The 15089-nt window shown below is 38.2% G+C and overlaps 1 protein-coding gene across 1 annotated transcript in view; it reads left to right on the top strand.

Moving 5' to 3' along the window:
- LOC133538349 (E3 ubiquitin-protein ligase SH3RF3-like) overlaps positions 1-15089 on the top strand; it is a 269084-nt gene that overhangs the window by 221394 nt on the left and 32601 nt on the right. The window contains exons 4-5 of the mRNA XM_061879912.1: positions 131-439; positions 3192-3307. Of these exons, the coding sequence (XP_061735896.1) occupies positions 131-439; positions 3192-3307 (425 nt within the window). The remainder of the gene's footprint in view (positions 1-130; positions 440-3191; positions 3308-15089) is intronic.

Below are 15089 nucleotides of genomic sequence, written 5' to 3'. Positions count from 1 at the left end.
TAAAAATTCCTACAATAAATCAGCACATGTTTTAAAGGATGAGGTAAACAACAATAAGGTCTCTCTTTTTTTTTATCTGAAATTGAACTTGCTAAAGATGAAACTTCCCCTCTCACGTTGCTGTCCTCAGCTAAATGAAACGGCCAAGCAGCTGATGGAGATGGACAAGCCCACCACGACCAACGTGCCGGGCCCCAGCTCTGAGCCGGCCCCGTTGGGTCCCTGTTCTCTCGGGCCCTCCCCCAGCACCTCGCCGTCCAACGGGAACGGCCCTGCACATCGGCGAGGCGAAGGGAAGAAAAACGCCAAGAAGAGGCACTCCTTCTCTGCCCTGTCCGTCAGCCAGAGAGCGGCCCAGATCAACAACAGACACAGCATGGAGATCTCACATCCAGTCCTCATCAGCTCCTCCGACCCCAGGGCTGCCGCTCGCATCCAGGTGTGTGTGTGTGTGTGTGTGTGTGTGTGTGTGTGTGTGTGTGTGTGTGTGTGTGTGTGTGTGTGTGTGTGTGTGTGTGTGTGTGTGTGTGTGTGTGTGTGTGTGTGTGTGTGTGTGTCGCTATCAAACCTCCCTTTGTCAACTTGAATTTTTCTTGACCGTGGTTTGTAAACAGAAAGGTTTGTATATTGAATCAGATTTCTTCTTCCGCCTTCCGACCAATTGTAGCTGAGATAGGCACCAGCGCCCCCCGCGACCTAAAGGGAATAAGCGGTAGTAAATGGATGGATGGATGGATATATATATATATATATATATATATATATATATATATATATATATATATATATATATATATATATATATATATATATATATATATATATATATATATATTATGGATATGTATATATATATATATATGGATATGTATGTATGTATATATATATATATATATATACTTATATATATATATATATACTTATATATATATATATATATATACTTATATATATATATATATATATATATATATATACTTATATATATATACTTATATATATATATGAGCTTATTTCAATTAAAGAGTTGAATTATCTCATTCAAATAAAATAGTTAAATGAAAGTATTAAAATTTAAGTGTTAAATGAACGTATTAAAATGAGTTAAATGAAATTATTTGAATTAAAGAGTTCATTTAACTTTTTTAAATTAAAGAGTTAATCCAACATATTTAAATAAAATAGTTTAATTAACTTATTAAAACTAAAGAGTTAGATGGATGTATTTCAATGAAAGAGTTAAATTAGTTTATTTCAATTAAATAATTAAATGCACTTATTTAAATGAAAGAGTTAAATGAGCTTATTTAGTTTAAAGCAGTGGTCCCCAACCACCGAGCCGGGGCCCGGTACCGGGCCGTGGCCCGATTGGTACCGGGCCGCAGAAGAATTTTTTTTTTTTAATTAAATCAACATAAAAAACACAATATACACTTACAAGTAGTGCACTAACCACAAAAAACTCCCTTTTTCATGACAAAGAAGAACAAAAAAGGAATAAAAAAGGACACCCCCCGCCCGGGGCCGCGGGACAAATTATTAAGCGTTGACCGGTCCGCGGATACAAAAAGGTTTGGGACCACTGGTTTAAAGCGTTAAATGAACTTATTAAAATGAAAGAGTTAATTGAACTTTTTTAAATTGAAGAGTTCAATTAACTTATTTCAATTAAAGAGTTGAATGATCTCATTTAAATAAAATAGTTAAATGAAAGTATTAAAATTAAAGTGTTAAATGAACGTATTAAAATTAAAGAGTTAAATGAAATTATTTGAATTAAAGAGTTAATTTAACTTTTTTAAATCAAAGATTTAATTCAACATATTTAAATAAAATAGTTAAATTAACTTATTAAAACTAAAAAGTTAGATGAATGTATTCCAATGAAAGAGTTACATTAGTTTATTTCATTTAAATAATTAAATGCACTTATTTAAATGAAAGAGTTAAATGAGCGTATTTGGTTTAAAGCGTTAAATGAACTTATTAAAATGAAAGAGTTAAATGAACTTTTTTAAATTAAAGAGTTAAATGAGTTTATTAAAATTAAGGAGTTAAATGAACTTATTTCAATTAAAGAGTTGAAGGCTCTCCTTTAAATAAAATATTTAAATGAAAGTATTAAAATTAAAGAGTTAAATGAAATTATTTGAATTGAAGAGTTCATTTAACTTTTTTAAATGAAAGAGTTAATTCAACATATTTAAATGAAATAGTTACATTAACTTATTAAAACTAAAGAGTTGGATGAATGTATTTCAATGAAAGAGTTACATTAGTTTATTTCAATTAAATAATTAAATGCACTTATTTAAATGAAAGAGTTAAATGAGCTTATTTAGTTTAAAGTGTTAAATGAACTTATTAAAATGAAAGAGTTAAATGAACTTATTAAAATGAAAGAGTTAAATGAACTTTTTTAAATTAAAGAGGTCAATGAACTTATTTCAATTAAAGAGTTAAATTAACTTAATAAAATTAAGGAGTTAAATGAACTTATTTAAATTAAAGAGTTAAATGAGCTCTTTTAAATTAATGAGTTAAATGAACTTATTGAATTTAAAGTGTTAAATGAACTTGTTTTAATTAAATAGTTACATTATATTTTTAATTAAAGAGTTAAGTTAATTTATTTAGATTAAAATTTGGATTAGCCTATTTAAATTAAAGAATTAAATGAGCTTCTTTAATTGAAAGAGTTGAATGCACTTATTTAAATTAAATAGTTAAATGCACTTATTTAAATGAATTGAATGCGAGGCACAAGAAGGTTAGCTCCATTGTACAGTGGACCACAAACGTTGAATATAAATGCTTTTAATTGGACGATTCATCGGCTCACTTATTAATATTCATGTATTCATTCGATTATGTGAATCTGGCTGTGCTTTTATTGCCGGTAAGTGATTTGTGAGCATGCTTTGACTGATGTAAGGCCAACTGCGTCGTGATGCAATTTCCACAAATCTGTGATGAAATATAGCCTCTTCGAAATAAGCCACCAAAAATACGGCTGATATATTTCCCAATTACCACTTCTGACGGATTTATTTAAATAAAATACTTTTTTCTTTGTTTATAGCCAAGAGTGTTTTTTTTGTGACTGCTGCTTACTGCCCAGGATGCATTTGGAGATGAAAAAAAAGCTGCAGACACAAAGAGGGTAATACATGTTTTTTACGTGTATGCAGGACGCATCGTCCCCGGGTCCCTCGCCCTCCTCAGCAGGGGGGCCCCTGCCTCCAAAGGTGGCCTCCCTTACCTCGGAGCTGTTGGCCCATGCCAAGGTGCAGCTGCCTCTCAACATGTGAGTAGTTCTCCTTTCCTGTAAACTACAGTATTCCCCCGACTACAGAGCGTTCTGGTATATAAGCCACACCCACTAAATTTTAGAAGATTTATTCACATACCTTCATTGTTTCCAAACGGTGTCTGTAACAAGGCAGTAAAACGGCTGGTCAAACAAAACAGAAGTCGTCGTCGTCAGTGTTTGGTTAGTTCCTGAAAACCAGTTACTTCCCTCTCCTCAACCACTTCGTCCAGCTCCCCCCGGGGGATCCCGTGGCGTTCCCAGGCCAGCCAGGAGACATAGTCTTCCCAACAGGTCCTGGGTCTTCCCCGTGGCCTCCTACCGGTCGGACGTGCTTGAAACACCTCCCGAGGGAGCCGTTCGGTAAACATCCTGACCAGATGCCCGAACCACCTCATCTGGCTCCTCTCCATGTGGAGGAGCAGCGGTTTTACTTTGAGTTCCTCCCGGATGGCAGAGCTTCTCACCCTATCTCTAAGGGAGAGCCCCGCCACCCGGCGGGGGAAACTTATTTCGGTCGCTTGTACCCGTGATCTTGTACTTTCGGTCATGACCCAAAGCTCACGACCATAGATGAAGATGGGAACGTAGATCGATCGGTAAATTGTGAGCTTTGCCTTCCGGCTCAGCTTCTTCTTCACCACAATGGATCATTACAGCGTCCGCATTACTGAAGACCGATCCGCCTGTCGACCTCACGATCCACTCTTCCCTCACTCGTGAACAAGACTCCGAGGTACTTGAACTCCTCCCCTTGGGGCAAGCTCTCCTCCCCAACCCGGAGATGGAACTCATCCTGCAGCTGGATACACCAGGGGTTAAGACTGTTGACTCAGATTGAAGGGTGCTGGGTTCACACCTCACTCTGGTTGACAGTATTTTATTCCACCTCCAACATACTTTACATAGCCAGGAGTCGTCAATTACTCCGAGGACTCCGAGGTACTTGAACTCCTCCACTTGGGGCAAGATCTCCTCCCCAACCCGGAGATGGAACTCCACCCTTTTCCGGGCAGGAGCCATGGACTCGGACTTGGAGGTGCTGATTCTCATCTCAGTCGCTTCACACTCGGCTGCGAACCGATCCAGTGAGAGCTAAAGATCCTGGCCAGATGAAGCCATCAGGACCACATCATCTGCAAATAGCAGGGACCTCATCCTGCAGCTGGATACACCAGGGGTTAAGACTGTTGACTCAGATTGAAGGGTGCTGGGTTCAAACCTCACTCTGGTTGACAGTATTTTATTCCACCTCCAACATACTTTACATAGCCAGGAGTCCTCAATTACTCCGAAGACTCCGAGGACTCCGAGGTACTTGAACTCCTCCACTTGGGGAAAGATCTCCTCCACTTGGGGCAAGATCTCCTCCCCAACCCGGGGATGGAGCTCCACCCTTTTCCGGGCAAGAACCATGGACTCGGACTTGGAGGTGCTGATTCTCATCTCAGTCGCTTCACATTTGGCTGCGAACCGATCCAGTTAGAGCTAAAGATCCTGGCCAGATGAAGCCATCAGGACCAAATCATCTGCAAATAGCAGAGACCTCATCCTGCACCTGGCTAGACCACGGGTTAAAACTGTTGACTCAGATTGAACGGTGCAGGGTTCAAACCTCACTCTGATTGATAGTGTTTTATTCCACCTTCACCATACGTTACATAGCCAGGAGTCCTCAATTACATTTGTGTATGAAAAAAATGTGTCCCTCCACAAGACCCAGGAAAGCCCAGTGGTTAAGACTGATGACTCAGATTGAAGGGTGCTGGGTTCGAATCCCGGTTAGGTTGACATGTAATTTACAAAACTGGCTGAAGGCTTCAAAGTGACATATATTGTGACCGTGTCACCTCTCCCATAAAATGTAAAACATAATTATTTAATAAACTTTTTTTATCCAATTACGATTAACCTATTTTATTTGAATTGTACCCAGGAGAGGTCATTGGTCATACTTTACTGAGCAAAGTGTCCTCAATTACATTTGTGTATGGAAGAAAATCTTCTCTTCACAGGATCCAGGATATACCAGTGGTTAAGACTGCTGGCTGGGAATGAGAGGTACTGGGTTCAAAACCCACTCAGGTTCATTGTATTTTGTTCTACCTTATAATACTTTACTTAGCCAGGAGTCCTCGATTACATTTGTGTATGAAAAAAAATCTATTTTCCTCAAGACCAAGGATAGCCAAGTGGTTAAGACTGTTGACTCAGACTGAAGGGTGCCGAGTTCAAACCCCACTCCGGTTGGCTGTATTTTTTTTCCACCTCATCATACTTTAGTGAGCCAGGAGTTGTAGATAACATTTGTGTATAGAAAGAAATAATCTCTTCACCTGACCAAGGATAACCCAGTGGTTAAGACTGCTGACTTGAAATGAGTGGTATTGGGTTCGAACCCCACTCTAGTTGACAGCTTTTTATTCCACTTCATCATACTTTACTGAGCCAGGAGTCCTCAATTACATTTGTGTATGGAACAAAATCATGTCTTCACAAGACCCAGGCTAGACTAGGGGTTAAGACTGCTTACTTGGAATGAAAGATACTGGGTTCAAACCCCACTCTTGTTGACAACATTTTATTCCACCTCATCATACTTTAAAGAGCAAGGAGTCTTTGATTACATTTGTGTATGGAACAAAATCATGTCTTCACAAGACCCTGGATAGATCAGGGGTTAAGACTGCTCACTTGGAATGAAAGGTACCGGGGTTACACCCCACTCTGGTTGATTGCATTTAATTCTACCTCATCATACTTTACTGAGCCAGGAGTCCTCAATTACATTTTTGTATGAAAAAAAATTGTCTCTCCACAAGACCCAGGATAGCCCAGTGGTTAAGACTGTTGACTCAGATTAAAGGGTGCTGGGTTTGAATCCCGGTTGGGTTGACATGTAATTTACAAAACTGTCGGGAGGCTTCAAGGTGACATATATTGTGTCACCTCTCCCATGTAATGTTAAAATAATTATTTAATAAACTTTTTTTTTTATCCAATTACAATTAACCTGTTTTATTTTAATTGTACCCAGGAGAGGTCATTTGTCAACGCTCTTTAATATTAACTTAATACTCCTTTTCCCACCCACCTCAGGAATGAAACTCACTCACACACACACAGGTAACCCCTCAGGTGTCATCATTGACTATTTGACTATTTATTTTGGATTATTATTGTCTTTAGTGTTTACTTAATTTTTCAACTATATATTACTCAAACAACTAGCACATTACATTACTCTGTGTGGGGGAGAAGAAACACCCCACGATGTATGTCGTTTTGACACCATACAGCCAAATTACTGATTCCCTGTATATGGTTTGAACTCAGTACCCTTGTATCAGGAGCCCACAGTGTTGACCATTGAGCTATCCTGGGTCCCGTTATGATTTGCTTTTCGCTCCTATACAATTGTAGTCAGTGAACTATGATCGAGGCAAAACAAAAACCAAGCTCTTCCAAGTTATGGATTTGAACCCAGTAGTACTGCATGAGATACAAACCCAGTACCGCTGTATTGGGAGCCCACAGTGTTGACCATTGAGCCAACCTGGGTCCCATCAATCCATGATTTTCGCTCATATACAAATGCAATCGTTAAACTATGATAGAGGTTAAACAAGAAACTCGATATACCAAGGTATGGAATTGAACACACTTTAACTGACTGAGAGGCAGCAGTCTTAAACATTAAGTTATTCTCAGTCTTGCTGTAAGTGTAGTCTAGCTCATTCACTAATGTAATTGTGACATATGTTGCAGTAAATTATGATTGAGGTAGAACAAAATGTTGAACCTAAGTTACATATTAAACCAATTGGGATACAAACCCAGTACCGCAGTATTGGGAGCCCACAGTGTTGACCATTGAGCTATCCTGGGTCCCTTCAAGACATGACTTTTTCTGAGATACAAATGCAATAGTTAAACTATGATAGAGGTTAAACAAGAAACTCGATATACCAAGATATGGAATTGAACACACTTTATCTGACTGAGAAGCAGCAGTCTTAAACATTAAGTTATTCTCAGTCTTGCTGCAAGTGTAGTCTGGCTCATTCACTAATGTAATTGTGACATCTGTCGCAGTAAATTATTATTGAGGTGGAATAAAATTTTGAACCTAAGTTACATATTGAACCGGGGGTGGGGGGGGGGGGGTGCGTGGTCTGCGGGCCTGCCGCAGAGCTGGGTGTGTAAGGGTCGGCCTCGAAGCACAGCTGGCAGGTGATTGGATTACCCAGCTGGAACTGATCATCCAATCTCCTGCCATGCTTATTAGCAGCAGCCGGGCCGAGACACAGTAGTTGGAATTGGAGTTTGAGTTTATTGAAAAGAGTGCTGACCTGGCGCGTGTGCGCAGAATAAAAACTTTGTTACACCAGACTACCAGGCTCACGGGAAGATCTTTGGGGTCAGAAGAACCCACAAGAGGGCAACTTCCACATGCACTTTTTTGCAATGTTGTCGATCATCCATAATCCTTAAGTAATACAAGAACACATTTGTTTATTTTTTCCTTTTTATACATTCTGATTCCTAAATAAACGCGAGCAAAAGTCAGCTAGCAGACGATCTATTCCACGTATAAAGCGCTTAAAAAAAACCTACATACACACTGTAGGTATGTATGTAGTATCTAGTAACATTCATAATAACATGTAGTATTTACATATTTTGATCATTTTAAGCTGGTCAACCACTAGAGGGGGCACACAGGCCCTGATCATCAACATGGTTGTCTTGCTCTGCAGAGGCCTCATGTACTAAGAGATGTGAGGGTTTCTTACAAAAAATGTACATATGTTTTAAAATCCAGAAAACATTGTAGGCAAGAAAAGATTTGTATGTAATCTAACATATTTAATTGTTTCTTTTTATTTTTTTATTTGCAAACTATTCTGCCAATTAAGCACTCTAAAAACATCCATCAAGGTTTTATGTACACACTGTAAGTATATATGTAGTATCTAGTAACATTCATAATAACATGCAATATTGATATGTTTTCATCATGCTGTAAGTATATATGTAGTATCTAGTAACATTCATATTAACATGTAATATTTACATATTTGGATCATGCTGTAAGTATAAAAGTAGTATCTAGTAACATTCATAATAACATGTAATATTTACATGTTTTGATCATGCTGTGTGTATTTATGTAGTATCTAGTAACATTCATAACAACATGTAATATTTACATATTTTGATCATGCTGTAAAACTATATGTAGGATCTAGTAACATTCTTAATAACATGTAATATTGACTTATTTTGATCATGCTGTGTGTATTTATGTAGTATCTGGTAACATTCATAATAACATGTAATATTTACATATTTTGATCATGCTGTGTGTACTTATGTAGTATCTAGTAACATTCATAATAACATGTAATATTTACATATTTCGATCATGCTGTAAGTATTTATGTAGTATCTAGTAACATTCATAATAACATGTAATAGTTACATATTTCCATCATTTTAAGGTGATCAACCACAAGGGGGGCTTACAGTCCCTGATCATCAACGTGGTTGTCTTGCTCTGCAGGGGACTCATGTACTAAGAGATGTGAGGATTTCTTACAAAAAAACTGACTTATTTTTAAAAATCCGGACATTATACGTAACAAAATTTAAATGTTTCTTTGTTTTACTTTATTTACAATCTATCCTGCCAAAAAATCACTCTAAAACATCCAAAAACCTCCATCAAAGTTTTATATACACACTGTAAGTATATATGTAGTATCTAGTAACATTAATAACAACAAGTAATATTTACATCTTTTGATCATGTTGTAAGTATATATGTAGTATCTAGTAACATTCATTATAACATGTAATATTGACATATTTTTGATCATTTTAAGCATCACGTTCACTTTCCCTTCAACAACAAGAAGACTACTAATCATGGCAGACTTGATGAGAGACAAAGACTACTTTCGGACAAATGGCGATCCAGAAACTTCTATTTTTGAGCCTGAATATAAGGAGGATGATCTACTAGTTTTAGAAGCTGTTTGCTAAACAGATGCAGCTTTGGTCAAACACTAAGCATCATGTAGCAGTATTGCTAAGTACTAAACAAGGTGTACAAACATAATAAAACAATCACTTACAGTACAATGTCTGCTCTCATTGGGATAAAGACTGATGGGATATTTATATATTCCCCTTTACATCAACAATTCATCCTAATCTTCGCAAAGGGTTTTTTTAAAAAATAGTGTTTTTCTTAGTTGGATGTCAAAGTGGACCAACTTTCGGGTTTATGTCCACAACCTTCTACTATCCAGGTGAGAGGCATGATTTATAATCTAGAATTAACTTCCACCAACTCAGAGGCGATGCAGCAGCTTGATTTGTCGGTATAGCAGCATAATTTAGTTAGCTCTATAAAAGTAGTTCCTCTGCGTTAGCGCTTATAATAACAATACGACTAATACTTGTTAATATTCAGGTCACCACATGTAAACGGAGCATTGTTGGCCCTTTTTGGATGTTTTTTTATGGGTACCTTATGGGTGAATAGTGCACTCCCGATATCTGCATTGACAGCCACCTCCGACTCGCCATATTTTACGATTTAGAATGCATAAGTCTTACATAAGGAGTGTTAAGGATAGGAAAAAAAATATCTTTAATGTATGTAAATATCTGCATGTCCCCACAAGGTCTGAAGTGCTTGACCCTGGCAACAAATTCCTGTTGCCATGGGGAAGACGGGATACCGTCCCCACGTCTGTTACCACGGCAACCGAGAGGCGACAGCGTCACAAGCTCCTTGGTGATGGTAACCTATGGAATGTTCCGTGCAGGAGCCCACTGGAGCACACGCTGCTGACATCATTCCAATGTTTTTGAAAGCTCGGTGCTTTTTAAAATATCTGAATTATTATTATTATTATTATTATTATTATTATTATTGATTGGCTTCTCTTGGAGCAAATGATGTTCGGTCACAGCAACCTTGTTTTTTTGTAGCTCTTAGAAATCAATGTAAACATTATAAGTAACCAACGCTAAATAACCCTGATGTTTTTTTCCAAATAAGCTTTTCAATTTATTACCCCCTCCCCCCACATTGGTGTCGATATCAATGTGTAGTCATAATCACAACCCAGCCCACGGATTTGATATCAGCTTTGAAGAAGAGCTGATCATCTGAAGGGCTTTAATGACAGTTTGATGCCGCCAGACAAGGGTAGAAAATGAGGTTTGTACGGTATACCGGTACTAGTATAGCACCGCGGTACTAATGAATCCCAAATGGTACTATATTCTGTTTGAAAAGTGCCGGTTCCCAAGTATCGGTCATGACATTGCTGGTTTTACAAGCAGAAGAGCATGTTCGGCAGCGCACGCACACAGAGGTACTTTCAAGCAGACTACTATTATCACTGGAGGACGAGGAATAGCTAAACATGCTTCACTACACACCGTAGCACACTGCTAACTAAATGCAACGGGTGGATCTACACCTGACATCCACTGTAATGATACCAAGTACAAGAGAGTATTTTGTCGATACTACTATGATTACATTGATTTAAAAATGTATATTATGTTTATATTATGCAATATGTGTCTGGACACATGAGGACTTTGAATATGACCGATAGATGATTCGGTGGGTCCGATACTTGGTATCGGATCGATACCTAAATGTGTGGTATCATCCAAAACTAATGTAAAGTATCAAAGAAGAGAAGAATAAGTGATTATTACATTTTAACAGAAGTGTAGATAGAACGTGTTGAAATGAGAAAGTAAGCAGATATTAACAGGAAATGAACAAGTGGATTAATAATCCATTTTTTACAGTTCGTCCCTCATATTGTAAACAAAATACTAGGTAGGTGTCTTTTTTTTGTTTACTTACTACTAAAAGACAAGTTGTCTAGTTTGTTCACTATTTTATTTAAGGACAAAATTGCATTAATAAACATACATTTCATGTGAAAATGAAAGATGTGCGTTTTTTTTAGCCAGCATGGATATCACCACATCGGCAAAACAGACTTCTAGTATCAAATTTTTCAACTCTAATTCGGGCCCGTGCTTTATTATTCTCCTACATCGAGCGCGTTTTTCAGGCCCTTAAAACGGTCCAACGTCGTGACATTGCTGGTTTTACGAGCAGAGGAGCATGTTCGGCAGCGCGCGCACACAGAGGTACTTACAAGCAGACTATTATTATCACTGGAGGACAAGGAATAGCTAAACATGCTTCACTACACACCGTAGCGCACCGCTAACAAAAGCTAGCGCTTATGCATGTAAACAAAAGCAACGGGTGGATCTATACCTGACATCCACTGTAATGATACCAAGTACAAGAGCGTAGCAAGTCGATACTATTATGATTACATCGATTTAAAAATTCATAATATGTTTATAAAGTCATGCAATATGTGCCTGGACACATGAGGACTTTGAATACGACCAATGGATGATCCAGTGGGTCTGATACTTGGTATCGGATCGATACCTAAATGTGTGGTATCATCCAAAACTAATGTAAAGTATCAAAGAAGAGAAGAATAAGTGATTATTACATTTGAACAGAAGTGTACATAGAACGTGTTGAAACGAGAAAGTAAGCAGATATTAATAGGAAATGAACAAGTGGATTAATAATCCATTTTTTAGAGTTTGTCCCTCACAATGTAGACAAAATACTAGGTAGGTGTCTTTGTTTGTTTACTTACTACTAAAAGACAAGTTGTCTAGTGTGTTCGCTATTTTATTTAAGGACAAAATTGCAATAATAAACATACGTTTCATGTGAAAGTGAAAGATGTGCGTTATTCTTTGCCAGCATGGATATCACCACATCGGCAAAACAGACTTCTAGTATCAAATTTTTCAACTCTAATTTGGGCCTGTGCTTTATTATTCTCCTACATCGAGCGCGTTTTTCAGGCCCTAAAACGGTCCAACGTCGTGACATTGCTGGTTTTACGAGCAGAGGAGCATTTTCGGCAGCGCACGCACACAGAGGTACTTACAAGCAGACTATTATTATTGCTAGGAGGACGAGGAATAGCTAAACATGCTTCACTACACACCGTAGCGCACCGCTAACAAAAGCTAGCGCGCTTGCATGTAAACAAATCCAACGGGTGGATCTATACCTGACATCCACTGTAATGATACCAAGTACAAGAGCGTAGCTAGTCGATATTATTATGATTACATCGATTTAAAAATTCATATTATGTTTCTAAAGTCATGCAATATGTGCCTGGACACATGAGGACTTTGAATATGACGAATGGATGATCCGGTGGGTCCGATATTTGGTATCAGATCGATACCTAAAAGTGTGGTATCATCCAAAACTAATGTAAAGTATCAAAGAAGAGAAGACTAAGTGATTATTACATTTGAACAGAAGTGTGGATAGAACGTGTTGAATTGAGAAAGTAAGCAGATATAAACAGGATATGAACAAGTGGATTAATAATCCATTTTTTACAGTTTGTCCCTCATAATGTAGACAAAATACTAGGTAGGTGTCTTTGTTTGTTTACTTACTACTAAAATAAAAGTTGTCTAGTTTGTTCACTATTTTATTTAAAGACAAAATTGCAATTATAAAAATATGTTACATGTGAAAGTGAAAGATGTGCGTTATTCTTTGCCAGCATGGATATCACCACATCGGTAAAACAGACTTCACGTATCAAATTATTCAACTCTAATTCAGGCCCGTGCTTTATTATTCTCCTACATTGAGCGCGTTTTTCAGGCCTTTAAAACGGTCCAACGTGGTGACATTGCTGGTTTTACGAGCAGAGGAGCATGTTCGGCAGCGCACGCACACAGAGTACTCACAAGCAGACACAGCGTGTGGACAGAAAAGGGAGAACGGACACATTTTTGGTGTAAAAAATAAAGATAAAGGTGAAGTTATAACACTGAAGCATCTTTAAAAAGAGGCGCTTTAGTGTTTTAGCCACAAATATTTTAAGTTTCTTACAAGTAGAATTATCACTTGAGGATGAGGAATAGCTAAATATGCTTCACTACACACCATAGGAGGATACAATAGCTCACCGGCGTCACAATGTAACCAACGCCATGGGTGGATCTAAACCTCACATCTCCTGTGATGATACCAAGTACAGTATTTGGTACCTGGTACCAAAATATTGGTAATGGAACAAACCTAGTACGAATAGGTACTGACTGACCAGTACTTTAGGGCGCCTTCATAATCATTTGTACCGACTCTAATCAAGATCGGACTTTGCGGAGCCGAGTTATAGATGTTGAAAGTTTTGTAGCTCGCCGTCAGATCAATGTTTGGCTCCATGCCGTCGGTTCCCCCTGTTTTGGGCCTAAAAGGTCAGACGGAAACCAAGATGGCCGACTTCCTGTTTGTTTTCGAGTAAAGTTACTTTTACGTGCGTCCAATACGTGAATGCGTTGGCGGTGGGTCAGAATAATTCTGTATAAGTTATCACAATTTGTTTTCTATGAGTTTTCTATGCGATGGAATGCATCGGAGAGGTGTCGGTTTCTCAGATCTGGACAGCCACAAGGCAGGACCTTAGCAGGGGGCAAACCTGACACCGCTCCAAGCACCCTTTTGTTAGAGCTGTTTGCGACCCAGTGCAAGCTGCTGCGTAATGAGACCCCTCCCCTTAGAAGCAGCTGCAGCGATGTAATCAGGGAACGCCCAAATAAATGGGGAGGCGTGGAACTTTCTTAAATGATAACGATAAAGTTATAGCATGTAATCAAATTAAGAAAAGTCATAAAATGTCCTCTCATTGACACACACTTACTTCTACATTACAGCAAAACACCCCTCCTTTACATCATAACACAGACAATACATGCTCTTGTTCACATCTGTTGTCAATTGTAAAAAGAACCATGATTTTAACACACACACCTCACAGTTTACAACAAAATGTTCTCCTGCATGAATATAATACACATTTCAATCATAGTGTCCACCTTATTGACCGTGTGAGCAGCTTTGATTGCTCCAGAGCCACTTTATAACTTCAACTGTGAATGAAGACCGATCTGTTTGACTTTTTCAAGTTTGTTCTGAGGTTGTTCCATTAAAAAGATATATACTAAATACTGCAATCACGTGTATATATTTGTTAAAATACTAAATACTGCTACACATCATTCTACAGTACTGTCAGTACTACTAGTGGTGCTCCTCAAGGTTCCACCTTAGGTTAGTTTGACTAGCGGTGTTCTTCAAAAATCCACCTTTGGTTAGTTATACTAGTGGCATTCCTCAAGGTTCCACCTTAGGTTAGTTCTACTAGTGGTGTTCCTCAGGGTTCCACTTTAGGTTAGTTCTACTAGTAGTGTTCCTCAAGGTACCACCTTAGGTTAGTTCTACTTGTGGTGTCCCTCAAGGTACCACTTTAGGTTAATTATACTAGTGGTGTTCATCAAGGTTCCGCCTTAGGTTAGTTCTACTAGTGGTGTTCCTCAAGGTCCCACCTTAGGTTAGTTCTACTTGTGGTGTCCCTCAAGGTACCACTTTAGGTTAATTATACTAGTGGTGTTCATCAAGGTTCCGCCTTAGGTTAGTACTACTAGTGGCATTCCTCAAGGTTCAACCTTGGGTTAATTCTACTAGTGGTGTTCCTCAAGGTTCCACCTTAGGTTAGTTCTACTAGTGGTGTCCCTCAAGGTTCCACCTTAGGTCAGTTCTACTTGTGGTGTTCCTCAAATTCCCACCTTAGGTTGGTTCTACTAGTGTTGTTCCTCAAGTTTC

This window comes from Nerophis ophidion, linkage group LG19 (genome assembly GCF_033978795.1).
Source record: "Nerophis ophidion isolate RoL-2023_Sa linkage group LG19, RoL_Noph_v1.0, whole genome shotgun sequence".
Classification (NCBI taxonomy): Eukaryota; Metazoa; Chordata; class Actinopteri; order Syngnathiformes; family Syngnathidae; genus Nerophis; species Nerophis ophidion.
Note: the sequence above shows the minus strand (reverse complement) of the source record. Positions and strands in the feature narration are given on the sequence as shown.